General features: G+C 45.0%; 1 protein-coding gene across 2 annotated transcripts in view; it reads left to right on the top strand.

The window, feature by feature from the left end:
* The window catches only part of LOC147435153 (uncharacterized), an 81803-nt gene that overhangs the window by 31749 nt on the left and 35317 nt on the right, over window positions 1–14737 (top strand). For both annotated transcript variants that reach the window (XM_086488262.1, XM_086488261.1), the window contains 5 exons: window positions 8527–8687; window positions 8766–8859; window positions 9035–9105; window positions 9369–9475; window positions 9798–9919. In XM_086488262.1, the coding sequence (XP_086344388.1) occupies window positions 8527–8687; window positions 8766–8859; window positions 9035–9105; window positions 9369–9475; window positions 9798–9919 (555 nt within the window). The remainder of the gene's footprint in view (window positions 1–8526; window positions 8688–8765; window positions 8860–9034; window positions 9106–9368; window positions 9476–9797; window positions 9920–14737) is intronic.

Raw genomic sequence — 14737 nt, 5'->3', positions numbered from 1 at the left:
GAATCCATACCCTCCATGTTCTTCGAGATCTAGGGCGAGGGTCAACTACCCAGAGTCTCGGTAGAGGCTCCGCTGGTTATAGAGTGCTGTTTTCAGAGGATACGAGTAGTGGGCATCTGTGGGAAGACTTGTGACACAGATCGTGATCTTAAGATAGGCCACTAGAGGCTTTGGGCTTGGGAGAGTTGCCCTCTGTCACGAGTGCAGTGGGACCATTGAGAGTGGTTTTGGAGAGACCCGTTCTCTTCTGCTGATCACCTTGGGATCCCTTTCTTTCAAGACACTGTTCAACTGGGGTGTCACATACTGGCAGCACGGAGAGAGGCTCGTCGTGCTGCAGGACTTCATTGGTAGGAGGAGAGTCTCACAGTTGAGTTCTTGTGTGGCTTTTGGGCATGGTTGTTAGACTCCAGACAGCCGAGGCAAGTCACTTTGTTTCAATGGCTAGTTGCACACAGAGCTACGGCAGTGGGAGTTGGTTGGTACATAGTGGCCTTTCTGCAGCCTGTGTAGCTTGCGACCATCCATTGGAGAGTGAGCGTCACTGTCTGTGGGACTGCCCCATGGCACAACAGGTTTGGCTTCGGGTTCTTCAGCTGATGCCAGCTCTTTCCATAGCGCGACAATAGACTTGGGGTGGTGCTGCTCGGTCCACCCTCACGGGCCCGGAGCAACAGTTTGAGCTATCATCCACCAGTAGGATGATATTGATCCTAGAGGGTCGACCTACACTTCGGCTTGCTATAGAGCTTACCCCCCAGGACTCGAGCAATGAGAGAGAGGTGTGTTTGGAGCTCGTCTTGGCCTGACACTCTGGTTCATTTGGCGGACCTGCTATTTCCACATCTTCGAGGATCGCCTTGTCCCACCGTCGGAGATTTTGCGCGACTTTTGGCTGGAGTTGGTCCATACTCTTAGAGTCAGTTCGAGAGACTTCAAGGCAGCTCCGACTGCATGCAGGGGCGCAGAGGCTTTCCAGCGACTCTGACGTCCTGGGCCCTTCTTCACCATGGTCCATGGTGCACCCAGATGGCACTACCGTCCACCTATGTGGCTTTTTCCTCCCATCTTGTGATTTAGACTCCATTGTACATATTTCGTTTTCTCATTGGGAGAGTCTCCCCTTGTATTTGATGTAGCTCTCTCTAGTAGAGGTGGCTGTAGCCCTATGGGCAGTTTTAGTAACTAATGGAAAGATCTTTTTCTCGGAAAAAAAGAAGCTCATGAGAGTTGGCGAAGGAAGCGAGCAGAGGCATTCGGCGGCCATTGCTTGAGTATAGGTAAGGATGATTAGACAAGCTACTGGGTACTGGCTTAGTATTCTTGGCATTTTTCATTAGAAATGTAGCCACCTTTGACTCGTGAATTGTATTAACAACACGTTAGTCTTTGTCTTGCTATGAAGTAGAAGTTGCAGATTGGTCAGAATTAAAAGGTAACACTGAAGGTGTCTCTACATTAGCGTTTCGTCGCAGATTAGACAGTTGAGGCCGCTTATCACATTGGCACCATCGATGAGGTCCACCGCAAAGTGTGCATAATCCATCTTTGGACGGTTGGGAATTGGACTGTTGTGGAGGAGCGACAAAAGTTGCCACTTGACTTCCATAGGAACGTCTGTCCCGATAAGAGTTTTGCGGAAAAGATTGTCGGTCTCGGTGACGTTGATTGAAATTAGACCGATCATTTTGGAAATTTGGTCTACTATTTTGCGCTCTAGGACTCCAAGCATTAGATCGAGACAAGGAACTAGCAGTTGATTGGGACTGTGAAACACCACTATGTGATTTGCTGCGTGAATAAGAGAATTCACGCTGGTTTCGAAAAGGAGCACTGGATCCGCGATCATATGGGCGATCACTGGCTCGACCAAGCGGAAAGTGGTCTCTGCGAAAGTCTCCTAACTGTTTCACATACGAGATGGCATCCTCAACTATAGGGGGGTTTGCCTTGTGTACATCATCACGCAGTGGGCTCAAGTCTACCGACAAAAAAATGCAATTTGTCGTCGGGACTAATAGTCATTATCTCCAAGTTCAGTCGTTGGAACTGAGATATGTAAACAGCCATAGAGCGTGTTTGCTTTAGGTGGCGTAGCGTAAAACGTGCATGAAAATCAGGTACAAAGGCTTTGCACTTTGCGCGCTTAAATTTTGCCCACGTCGGCGTTTGTTTCCCTAAGGCAACCCAATTTTGCCACCAAAGAAAGGCAACGTCTTTCAGGAGGCTAGCAACTAAAGCTACTTTTTTTTGTTCCGATAAGTCCAAGATATTGAAATAAGTGTCCATTTTGAATATCCATTGATGAATCATCCGCTTATTGTGACGACCATCTTAAGTTATTGCGATCATAAATTAAGCTAAGCGACTATCTACCTTGCGTTTTTTCCTTCTCAAGGTAGATGCATGGAGGCGCTATGATCATGCAGATGCAGAGCACCTCCATCTTGGTGTTGGCATAGGGGAGGAGCAAATCCGTGTCCAAGGGGTAGCCACACCATAGGGCGGCCATGATCCGGTTTCTTCTCCCTTCAGATCAGCCTTTTTGCCAGGAGAGATCCTGCCAAAGTCTCGCTTTCTGAGGAGGCTAGGGCAGCCCATGTTTAGGCCTTGCCAGTGGTCTCATGTGCTGGAGCAGATGCAGTGTCAGTACCAACCGCTGGTGTGTACCTCAGGTCTATCCGTAGGGCATATCGGATCTATGCCAGACCACCCTTGGTCACTTGTATGAGCAGCTTGTTATCAGCATGGAGAGCCTCTCTCTCTCTCTCTCTATGATGTCCTCTCTCTCTCTCTACCTCAGTGATCTCTCTTCTCCACAGGTGTGCCTTGTTCATGTATGTGGCATTCTAGGTGTTCTAGATCAGAATCGAGGTGTCCACCCGATCACAAGCCAGTTCTTGTCTTCATTGCATCTTTCGTTGCCTGCTTTTGGCATGGTATCAGAGCCCTAGGTGTCACGACCACCTTGGATGCTCAGATTTGACTGATCCAGTGCCGAGCTTGCTGTTTTTTCCTGTTTTTCTTGAGCTTGGGGCTAATTTGAGGCCTTGGATCCCCGTCTACGACTTTCTCGTCTTTACCCTTGTTTACCCTGACCTCTCTTCATCGAAAGGAACCCCATGAGGTTGCAGGATGTGTAATAGTGCCGGATTGCTTTGGTTTTCCAAGATGGAGTCATGTTGTCGTGTCTTCCCGCAAGGGCAGCGGGCATGCGGCTGTTGGATCCAGAGGGGAAGCTATTCATTTCCAACTTCATCTTCGGAGAGAAGTGTTTGAACAACAGTAGGATCTTCTTCAACTCTTTTGGAGCAGATTTCTATGGTTGCGTTTTCTTCGAGTAGATGGATTGGCAGATTTGTTGTGTCTTTTGCAAATGCACGTCTTTCTTGGAATTATCGACGGAGCTACCTATCTGATGTGTAGCATGTTGATGGTTCAATTGCACTTTTGTACTAGATTGTGATTATGGATGACAAAGGGGGATTTTTTTCCTTCTTGGAGCTAAGGATGCTCTTTGATTTTTCATTGTCGATGTAATGATGAAAGTTTCAATTCTGGCTTCGTAGTCTCTTGCTCATCCGGTATGCAGCAATTCAAGTGCATGTTCCAGTGCATGTCGTGGTGTTAGCTTTGACAGGTGGAGAGGGATGCTTCTATCTCCAGAACCACTTCTTTTTTGATCATCTGACTTCCTTGGATGAGGTTTAGAGGTGGCCGACAATGACAACAGTTGAAGGAGGTCTTGATGGAGTGTAAACTTCCTTTCTCTGTGTTCTCTCCTTCCCCGATCTTAGTACGGTCCTACAGATTTGGTCACTCCTTTGCCCTCTTTTGAGCTTATTAGCACCGGTTATGGGATAGGTTTGCAACCTTTTATGGGAGGTTTTCTTGATGATCGACAACAAATTTGTCGAGATTCTTTGGATGCAGAAGCACTACAACAATACATTTTCCTTCTCCCGGAGTTTCTACAACTACCCTGGGTTTTATTTTAAATGGGTGGGTATGTCATGATTGTGATGTATTCTTTGTCTTGGTATTACCTTCTTGCTTGATTCTTTTGCAGCTACGAAGACGCACCATATCCGAGACCCCCGATTCTCCAAAGGATTTGTCCCTTCGCCCAAGAGTTGCACATGTTCGGTGAATAGCCATGCCTCTTCAGCGAATGGTTGCACCTTTACGCCGAAGGGTCATGACTCTACAGCAGAAGGACATGACTATTGGCCTAGAGTCATGTCTCTTGACCTATGGTCATGTCTTTTCATCGTGTCTCTTCAGTTTCTATATAAGAGACCTCTTGTAAGAGTTTCAAAAAGCATTCAATCAATCAAACACAGAGTCTTTAGAGTCTTATCTGTGAGTCAAGTTCAAGTTTCTTAAGTCTGAATCATGAGTTTAATTACGCAATTAAGGTTTTTTAACTAGAATCCTTACAAAAATAGGGAAAAGATAGCACCGGACGCCCCAAGGCAATAGGAAAAAATATTGGCAAAGCTCGGAAAAATACTCCAAGCTTGTAGGAGCCTGATGGCCATGGAATCAAGCCAAAACCCAAGGCTAAACATGGCTAAGCACAACTTGACATGAGAAACCTACCTCACACTGCTTGAGCATAGCCACAAAAAAGCCTCACTCCGTTTTTCCTCAAAGTTTCATATGAACCTATCTTCATCCTAGTGTGTACTCATCCTTGTGCACAAAATCTAACACAGTTCGGAGTTTGATTATGGATATTTCCTTTTTGATGCACCTGTCACCCACCTTGTGATGCATCAGGAATAACCATCACCTAGTCCTTTCCTACCAAACTTACGATACAATCTTCTTCACGATGCTCTATGTCACCCATCCTATGATACATCATAGATGTCTGTTCCCAGGATGGTCGAATACTTCTTCCCGATGCTCCCTGTCACCCATCCAATGTGACGCATCAGATGTACCCGTTCCTGGTGGCCTTACAGATATTCCCATTCACAGTGCTCCCATCATTACTTTGAATGACGCACAAGAAATATCTGTACTCGGATGTCTCCAGTGACAAAAACCTTCTCACTAAAAATTTCAATAATTCATTTAGAGTTATTTTTTCTAGTGTCCCAAGCGAGAAAACCCTTTCTCTTATATCCAATAATTCATTTAGATTTTTTTTTTTGAGATAAAGCCAATTTAACAGCACCGACATAGGATCTCGACAAGGACTTACTGACGTCAACTCTATGTTAAGACATGTGCCTTACGAATGTACTCCAAGAATCCGAGCTAGGTGAAGTATTTGAAGAATCATGTGCTTGATAAGGCTCACTCTTGTGTAGAAAAGCAAAGATTGTACTCGCAAGAAGAGTTTGACGACGCTCTTGAACAAAAAGTCTGTCAGTTCTTTATCTTTGTCTTTAGAAAGTTCAAAGAGTTCTTCTTTCTCGTATTCCAGTGAGTAGGAAAAGAGGCGAAGAAGTGGAGGAAGAGAAAGCACAGAAAGCATTCTAGCAATTCAGAGGACACCTGGTTTTCTTTATATAGTTCAGACAGTGATTCCCGTGTCCTTGGTAAGAAATAGAACCACCTATTGAGACCGACTGAGTATGACTACTTGGAAAAGAAGAAAAAGAAGACCAAAGAGTTCAAAGATGGAGGTCAAGCCATACGATTTGACATTTTTTCAGGCTTCAAGGAGCTCTTGCCTACGTATAGTAGTTTGATACTATGCTTTCTATGAGGGTTGCTTCTTGGAAGCCTCCAAGGCATGAAAGGAAACGTCTTTCCAAAGGTAATGCTCAGACTTGGTGATCATCCTTGCTCTTGCATAAGAAACCTCCGAAAATGTGGGTGAAGTTCAAAAGATTGTTCATTACCGCAAATAACCAACAAGGTTCGGGCCACGAGTATATTCAAACATTATCAAGCAATGGGGATGTCATGGTATTTAGTCAATACTATGCATGACGGAGCTAATGGTTATATTGTCTTGTGGGTGACTACCATGGGTCTATACCTTGCACTTTCCTTCAAGGGTGAATTTGGGCTTATCCTGGATTCATCTAGGTATATGAATTCTTCTCTTCAGTACTCCTCCCGGGAAAGTTGGGGCCATGAGTAAAACACAACTTTGCAATCAAAATTTCCTCTTGAATACTCCTTCAAGAAAAGCCCAAGCCATGAGAATCCAAAAGTGTTTCCAAAAACATTGAAACTAGTATTAAGGCCATAATCAAGCATCTCAAAATGGCACCAAAACAAGTTCAAACAGATCAAACAAATTCCAAACAGTATTCTCAAACAATTTCTCAAGCAAATGGTGCGCATCGTTGAAAAAGAGTGGATCTCTAGCTTGATGCTCCCAAATGCTTTTTGTATTACCTGTTGTCTGCAAAAAGCACCCAAAACATAATTTTGACCCATGTTGCAAAAACCCTAATTTGCTGCTGAATACCCTAATTTTTAAAAAATTATCGGAATCAAAATCTGCTCACGTCAATGTGTAGGGCTCGTCGAGAGGATCAACTTTGACTTCTTTTGCATATCCAAATTCTCAACCATTGAAGAGATTTTTAGAGGCCTTTGCAATATAGAAAAGAGTTAAAAAGCATGTTTTTTTGTGCTTTTTAGGGCAAAAACGAACTTCTCTTTCATTGCCTCCCTGTCTTGTAGTTTCTTCTACATCCAAACCCATAGCCTCCTGTGGGTCCTGTTTTTTCTTGAGAAAAGGGAAATAAATTTATGTAGATTATGGAAGCACCATCTTGCTCTGTCTGCTCTTGAAGGACCAGAATGCTTTCAAAAAAGCACACGATTGGAGCTTTGATACCACTCTAACAGGACGGCACCACGTGCCAACGGAAAAGAATAGACTGAACAGAGGTTAGACGCTTCAACACTTCACACGAGACACAGAGTGGTGGATTTCCACCCCCAAGCTACACTGGCCCCAAACCGTCGTGCCTCTTTTGGTATTTCTTTATATTGCTTCAACACATTACAACATTGGCGGCATTGCTCTGCATCTCCTGCGGGTAAGCCCTTATGGATATTTAAAGGCCCTTGGCCATCCAAAAGTAGTTTACATGAAAAGCATCAAGATTTAAAGTATGTTCTCCCAAAAGCTAGCTCCAAAGTGGCTGACAGAAATTACGTAAATCCGTACAACTCCCACGTCATCAGTACAACGCAAAACGTGGGTGTCAGTACAGCTGCCCTATCATCAACCTTTACGTAAGTTTATTGTGTGTGTCTCTCCATTGATTTAGGCCCCATCGGCCGGGGTCTCATAAGTTGTTGAGAGTTAGGATTTTAATCCTAACCCATAGGCCACTTGGCGAGGATCTGTAAGTTGGTGAGGACTTCTCCTTCTTTTACTTCTGCAAGGATTTAGGCCCCTCGATTGGGATGTGTAGGTTGGTTGCGATTACTCTTCTTTCAAGAGGGGGGTATGTCACAAGTTAGTGACGTGGCAAAGTTCCTAGGGGGTTAGGGATTAAAATCCAAACCTTGGACAACTTTGAAGACTTTGACAGAGGGGCCTAAACCCTTTAAAAATGAATCGGCTCAAATTGTTGACGTGGCTGATTGTACGCACTGGCCCGCAAAACGCGGATGATTGTCGATGTGGCACTTGTATGGACAGGCCCTAGAACACGGAAGCAAGAATTGGCGGTATCTTTTGGGAGTTTGAAGATTTTGGGAGCATAGCTTTTCATTTTGTGTGCTTTTAGGCCAAGGGCCTTTAAATACGGCTCTGGGGGCTCACTTTGGCATTTTAGTGCATGGAACCAAAAGATGAGTCCCCCAGCTATTGTATCTTTGTGAATTAATAAACAGAGAAGTACCAAAAGGGGTGCTAGACTTTGGGGCCAATGCATTTGGAAGTGGAACTTTGTCTCTTTACGTTGACTCTCCTCTTCTCTCTCTCTATTTTCAAGTTCTATTGTTCGAGTTTCTCATGTGTGTTGCTATTGATTTCTTGCTTGGAATGTCCAAGCCTATTACATGGGATATGGTTTGTAAGGTAGAAACATAATTTCTGTAGATTTGAGCTAGTTATCCACCTACTTTATAAACAAAATTGTGTTGATCTGTAATTAAATACTTGTACAAAGATAAAGAGTGTTGTATCTACTATACACATGCATATTTGCACATTGCACTTGAAGGTCACACTTGGGAAAGACAATGGCTCAGCAAGGGACATAAGCCCAAATTCACTTTGAAGGAGAGTGCAAGGTGTAGACTGGTTGTATATGTTGTGTTTCTGAATGATGATTAGGCTGGAAAATGAAGTAAAGACTTATCCTAGATGAATTGAGGGTAAGTCGAAATTGTCTTTTAAAGGAAGTGAAAGGTATAGACTCGTGTTATATATTGTGCCGTTTTTGAATCATAATTAGGCTTGAAAAGGAAGTCGTAAGCCTACCTTACATGAGTGGGAAGGATTGAATTTACTTATTCTGGCAGCCTTGTTCCATAGGTTATATGTGCAATCTTCATCTCATTTACTTCTGTATTATTGTGTTACTGTGCTTACAGATTGCAGCGCAGAGATTAGAGTTTTGCATGAGACATTCATGAATCACGTACAAGGGAAAAATTCTGTACCACTTGCACTCATGCGCCGTATTTTAGAGGAGTGCAATTCTACTGGAGAGGTGGAATTGGCTTTTCAAACACTGCAGAAGTACCGCATCCATGTAATGTTTTATATAATTTATTTAAGAAGCCTCGTCTACTCCCACAGAACTACTTTAACACTGTGTTTTCTTCTGCAGAGATCCTCAAAGGGACGTGTGAAGCACAATTTTAATGAAAACATTTCTGCATTAGCTGTCTCTGCAAGCTTGAAGTCTAAGACATATGAGCTAGGTATGTCTGATTTCAGTCTTCCAGAATACATTGAAACTTGCTGCATTTTCCTTTAGTGCATGTCTTTTTATGTGGTCCACAGCTTTAGCCTTGCAATCCTGTTTTGTCATCATTGGGTTGAACTCCCACCTCATATGTGGCACTAAAAGGCTCCTTTGGTAATTTTTCACAAAAGGTCTGAAGGCTCTTTGGAAGCATAATGTCTATGGACTTTCTCCAAACATCCAAACTGCTCACATGTTTTTGGTAAGTGCCATTATTATAGCACAAATAAGGAGATAAATAGAGGAATTATTAAATAAAGTAACAAGTGTATACGTATATAATACATCCTTGCATGTGCGCTCATGCATGCAGGTGCATACATGTATGCGTGTGCGCTCATGCATGCCCCGCGCGTGCGCGCGTGTGTGCGTGCGCGCATGCTTTTTTTTTTTTAATAATCTATACATACACAGCCATGGAAGAACATTGCTAATGTGAAAAATCTGGTTTGGTTGTCTGATCAGAGCCATGCAAGACAGGAAAGGAATATGGGCCTTATGAAGAAGACCTTTGAGACAATGCTAAAAAATCTGATCATTCCCACGACACAAACAGCGGAAATCATGATAAGGTTTGTATTTAAACAGTTTGTGTACACTTTTGCAAAATCATGGATATTTAGCTCTGTCAATTGCAAGCCTTGTTGTTTTGTCATTTTGAGCTGCATGAGACATAAATCCTTGCTAGCAAATAATAGTGTTGGCATGCAGAACATTTTTAAAAAATGTGTCTAGTGGCATTTACAAATTGGAGTTAAGATCCTATGCAAGGATGCAACTTTTGTGCAACTGTGTGATTATGGCTGGAGTGTTTTGTATTCGTCCATGTTGATTGAAGTCTCTTGATGAACGTTGCTTCAAGATAATGAAGTGTTTTTTAGCTGTTATTTGCAGGATATGCAAGGACAATAAAGACATAAACTTTATGTTTACATTGGCTGATGAGTTTCTTCAGAATGAAGTAAAACTTGGTTCTTCGGTTTTCGATATTTTGATAGCAACGGCTGCTAATTTTGGTTTGATTCTATCTTGTCTCATGGGTATTTTTGAAGTTGTGCCTCCAGTCACTTCTTTGAGGGTTTGAATACATTGTATTTTTTGATGCTTTACACAGCACATGCTATACTACTTTTTCCTAAACGTCTGTATGAAGGCGCATGTGTTTCATGTAAGTTTCTTTTCTGTTAGTCTGGTTACAATGCCAGTTGGAAGGCATTATATGTTCTCGTAAATCTTGGGTTATAGTCAGGTATCACATGAAGGAAAAACAGGAAACATTGCACAAGGAGAAATTTAGTTTGTCACTGCCCCTAAAACTCTAGCTTCAGAATAATAGGAATTTTAGGGTCTAGTATTCAAAGTTGCTTTTCCTTATGCTTTACACATGTAAACCATTGTGGAGAATTACAAGCCAATGTGCATTGTGACCTAAACAATAATTTGTCAATCTAGTGACCAAACTTAACCTGGGTAAGGCGTGGACTTCTCCTATAGAGTGAGAGAGCCGAGTATTGAGCAACTGGAAGATTACCTTTAAGAGGAATGAAGCTGATGATTAACACCATCCCTCTTCCCAATCTACTACCCTCAACCAGACAGGGAGACCTCCCAGTGAGGAAACAAAGTACGTATATTGAGGGCTAATCACGAGATGACACTGGTGGCTGGTAGTACCATCTAGGCACCATGGTGAAGAAAGGCCTTGGGCGCCAAAGTTGCAAGAAAGCCTCCTGGCGCTCCCGCATGCGGTCCGAGCTGCCCTGAAGTCTCTCAAACTGACCCCTGAGTGTGTGAATCACCTCCAGCCAAAAGTCACGAACCGTCCTTGTCGGTGGGACAGGGCGAGCCTCAAAGATGCGGAAGCAGCGGGCCTGCCAGATGAACCAGGGTGCCAGGCCGCAGATGAGCTCCCAACACCACTCTTTATCACTTCACCATTCCTGGGGGGTGAGCTCTGTGGCAAGCTGGAGTGTAGGTCAACCCCCCTGAATCACTATCATCATGCTGGTGGAAGCCAACTCAAAATGGAGCGCAGGGCCTGTGAGAGTGGACCAGGCTGCAGCACCCTAAGTGTACTATCTGGATGTGGAAAGGGCTCGCATTAGCCGAAGAACACGAAGCCAAACCTGCTGTGTCATGGGGCATTCCCATAAAGAGTGAGGCTGACTCTCCAAAGGATGGCCACAAGCTGCACATGCTGTCAAGAAACCGCTATGTACTAACCAACTCCCAACCACTGTAGCTATGTGTGCAACTAGCCACTGAAACATAGTAACTCTCCTCGGCTGCTTGCTGTCCCACAACCGCTCCCAGAAACCTGACAAGAACTCAACTGTGAGGCCCTCCTCCTGCCAGTGAAGTGCCGCAGGATGATGAGCCTCTCTCCGTGCTGCCAATATGTGACGCCTCAAGGGAGCTGTGTACTAGAAAAAGGGAGTCCCTGGGTGATCGGTTGAAGAGAAAGGATCCCGCAAGAACAACTCTCCTGGGTCCCATTGCACTCGTGCTAGAGGGCGGCTCTCCCAAGCCCAAACCCGCCAGTGTCTTGTCTCAAGATCTGCTCGGTTAGGATCTATGACACAAGTCCTCCCATAGATGCCTACAACTCTTATCGTCTGAAAACAACACTCTGCAACCTGTGGAGCCTCTATTGAGACGTTGTGAAGGTGATCCTCTCGTTGAACCTCAAAGAACATGAGGGGTACTGACTTCGAGCAAGCTCGAAGTGCAATGAGGACCTCCAGCCGCGTGAAGGTTCCTATCCATCTGGGAGCTACGGCCTCTAGAGGGGTAAGCCATTCAATTGGTATAGCCTTTGTAATATCTTGACACATGCTCTGCACCCCCCTCATGCCTCGTAACTGTATGCTGTGAACATCCTGGAGCAAGCCTGAAAATTGAAGCAAGTCATCGAGAGTGCGGGTTGGACCCTCTACCATGGGATCCCAAGAAACGTAAGACCTACCACGAACCGGTTGGCCCAGTGTGTGCGAACCATGGGGTTCCAAACAAGAGGCTGTGTCAAGTGCTCCTCCGTGCAAGTGGGTTGATGCTGCTCCAGACCCCCAGGACCTAAGCAGTCTCGTAGCAAATTGGTTTTCCAATGTCTTGCTCAGACCAACTCTGCGCATCTTTGTAAAAATCCACTTGGTGGACGGGCTCCAAGGGCTCGCGAGACTGAAGCCCAAATCCGGTGAGCAACAACTCCTTCCAAGGCTCCTCCCCTGGAAGTAGTCCTTTGACGACAAGCTTCCCAAGGAGGGCTCTGCTGTGTTGTGATGTGCTGTGCTTGGATGATCCCCAGCCCCCCTTGAGAACATGGTAAGGTGATGACCTGCCAGGCCACTTTGGCCCGGGCTAACTGGGTGTCGCGCCTTGACCATAGAAAATTCTTGATCAGCGTCTCCAGTTGGCTGATGTAGGAGCTCGAGAAGATCCAGCAAGACATGATGTACCACATAGTAGCCAACAACACCTGATTGGCCACTACAACTCTGCGTGCCAAAGAGAGCCATGCATAACTCCAATGAAGTACTTTCCTCCTAATGGAGAGGAGGAACGGAGCAGTCTGCTTCTCTGGGGACAAGTCCAGCCAACCTGACAACCCACATAACGTAAATGACGTGGACTGTTGTACGGAAACCCCCGAAAAACGGGATGGCATGCTGACGTGGCAGCAATACACATTTTTGCGTTTTGCGTTGTGCCACGTGGCAGAGTTTGCGGGAAGAAAGGGCTTAAATGCCCTTATGGACATTCTGAGATCTTGATCTGGCTTGGTAAGTACATGGTTTTACGGATTTCCGCAATTCACACTGGTTGCTTTTGGGCAAGTGCTTTTGAGTTCGAAGCTTTTCCTGTAACTGCATTTGAGTTTGAAGGCCAAGGGCCTATAAATATGGACTTAGGGCCACGCTGAACTTAGTTAGCATACGAGCTTTTGAGCAGAGAGGGCCCGCAGGAGTTGTAACTTTGCTCAAGCATTAATATAAAAATAAATACCGAAAGGGGCGTCAGGTTTTGGGGCCAATACCTCTGAGCACGGAATTACGTCGGGCCTTGTCGACTCTCTATTTAATTGTGATTAAGTTTGTGAAGTATTTAAGTTATTCTGTGCTCTGTCTTGTGAGATTAACGACTTGGGCTGTCCAAGTCCGTTACAGTGGTATTAGAGCTTGAGGGGCACTTGGGGACTTTGGAAACTGGTTCTTAAAGAATCTTCATGTCCTAACCCCGGACTTGTTAGCCACTCCCACCCTTCGTACATCGCGCATCGGGCGCGCTCTTTACTTCATCGCTCTATCTTTAAGGCATAAGCCATAAAGAAACCTAGATTACATATGGGTTCTTGTGGAGAATGTGAACTAGATAACACCTCTGGGTGGGTAGGCAAAGAAAAGTTGAAATCCGGCGCAAGAACTGAAGAAAGGAATGAAGATTTGGGCAAATTTTTCGGCAGAGAAGTTTGCCAGAGCGAAGTACAGGCGTCAATTGGAGGTTGACACGTGTGTGAAAAGATTGATCAAGTACTCCGGAGACCTGAGATTTGCGAAACACCTGAAGAATTACCCGATTGATGAGATTCACTTGAGATGGCGTGAGGCCATTGATTCTCCTCTCAGGACGGGTGGAAAGCTGAAAGGATAGAGGAGTGCAGAAAAGCGGAAGCTTTACTCACAGGAAGAGTTGGACAGAGCTGTTGATCAAAAGATGAAGGAGATAATGGAAAGGACACTGAAAAGGGATTTGATGTGCTGACAATCTGATTGTTAGTGTACAGATAACCGGAAATAGAAGCGACGCGGGGTCGGGCGAGGGGGCTTCAGTCGAGTCCCTCTTTGGCGAGGGAGAATCCTCCATCTGTGTTTGATCCTAAGCCAATGAACGAATATGGAGACAAGAACGATGAGGCGAGGTTAGAAAACGAAGAGCCTGCCAACAGATCGCAGTAGCCAGGGAATGAGGAGGCGGGTTGGGGGCTTTTTTTTGGGGGGAGGCGAACTGGGGCGCGCACATGAAGCGGGTGCAGCAGCAGGGGGCCTGTTAATCTATTGATCTCATGCCTAATAGCAGGGAGACATTAATATATCATTTCATTTCATTTCATCTCTCTCTCTCTCTCTCTCTCTCTCTCTCTCTCTCTCTCTCTCTCTCTCTCTCTCTCTCTCTCTCTCTCTCTCTCTCTCTCTCCAGCGACAGCGGAAGATTACCGATTTCTTTCAGCCACAGACAGAGGAGTTCGAGCGCCCCCCACAGCATAACAACACCAGAGGCACCAGAGGCATACTGCTTGATCGGGCGATAGAGTTGGGGTGGTCCTGTCGCCCACGGATGAGAGGGCCCTCTCGATATCGACGCAGATTGCGACAGAGGATCCATACCATACTGGCGCGACATAGGAGCCGTCCCGGATACTGATGTATATGTATATGATGCCTCGACTGTCAAATAGCTCCATTGTATCGGTTCACCCTTTGTTTTCCCTTTGTATCAGCTTCACCCCACCCCTATCCACTATTTTCTTTTCAGTTCTTTGTACTTTTTGTACCCAGACCTGGTATTAGATTCACCACATGTAACCTTTTGGTCTCATAGGTCATTTTGGCCTTTTGTAGACGTTAATATTACATTTCATTTCATTTCTCTCTCTCTCTCTCTCTCTCTCTCTCTCTCTCTCTCAAGCTGTCTTGAAGTGCTAAAGTCTGTTCCAGTTTTGTTCTTTCAGATGGCACGTGGTGCCCCTTTTGGTTGCATAAGCAAGCTCCTCTCCACCTCATCCATTAATGGAAACTCCTTGCCACACCATCAAGCAGCTCAAGCTCCTGGAGCGAAGT

Source organism: Adiantum capillus-veneris, chromosome 18 (genome assembly GCF_014529385.1).
Source record: "Adiantum capillus-veneris isolate H3 chromosome 18, ASM1452938v2, whole genome shotgun sequence".
In the NCBI taxonomy this organism is placed as follows: Eukaryota; Viridiplantae; Streptophyta; class Polypodiopsida; order Polypodiales; family Pteridaceae; genus Adiantum; species Adiantum capillus-veneris.
The sequence above is the reverse complement of the archived record's forward strand: the minus strand, read 5'-3'. Positions and strand labels throughout refer to the sequence as shown.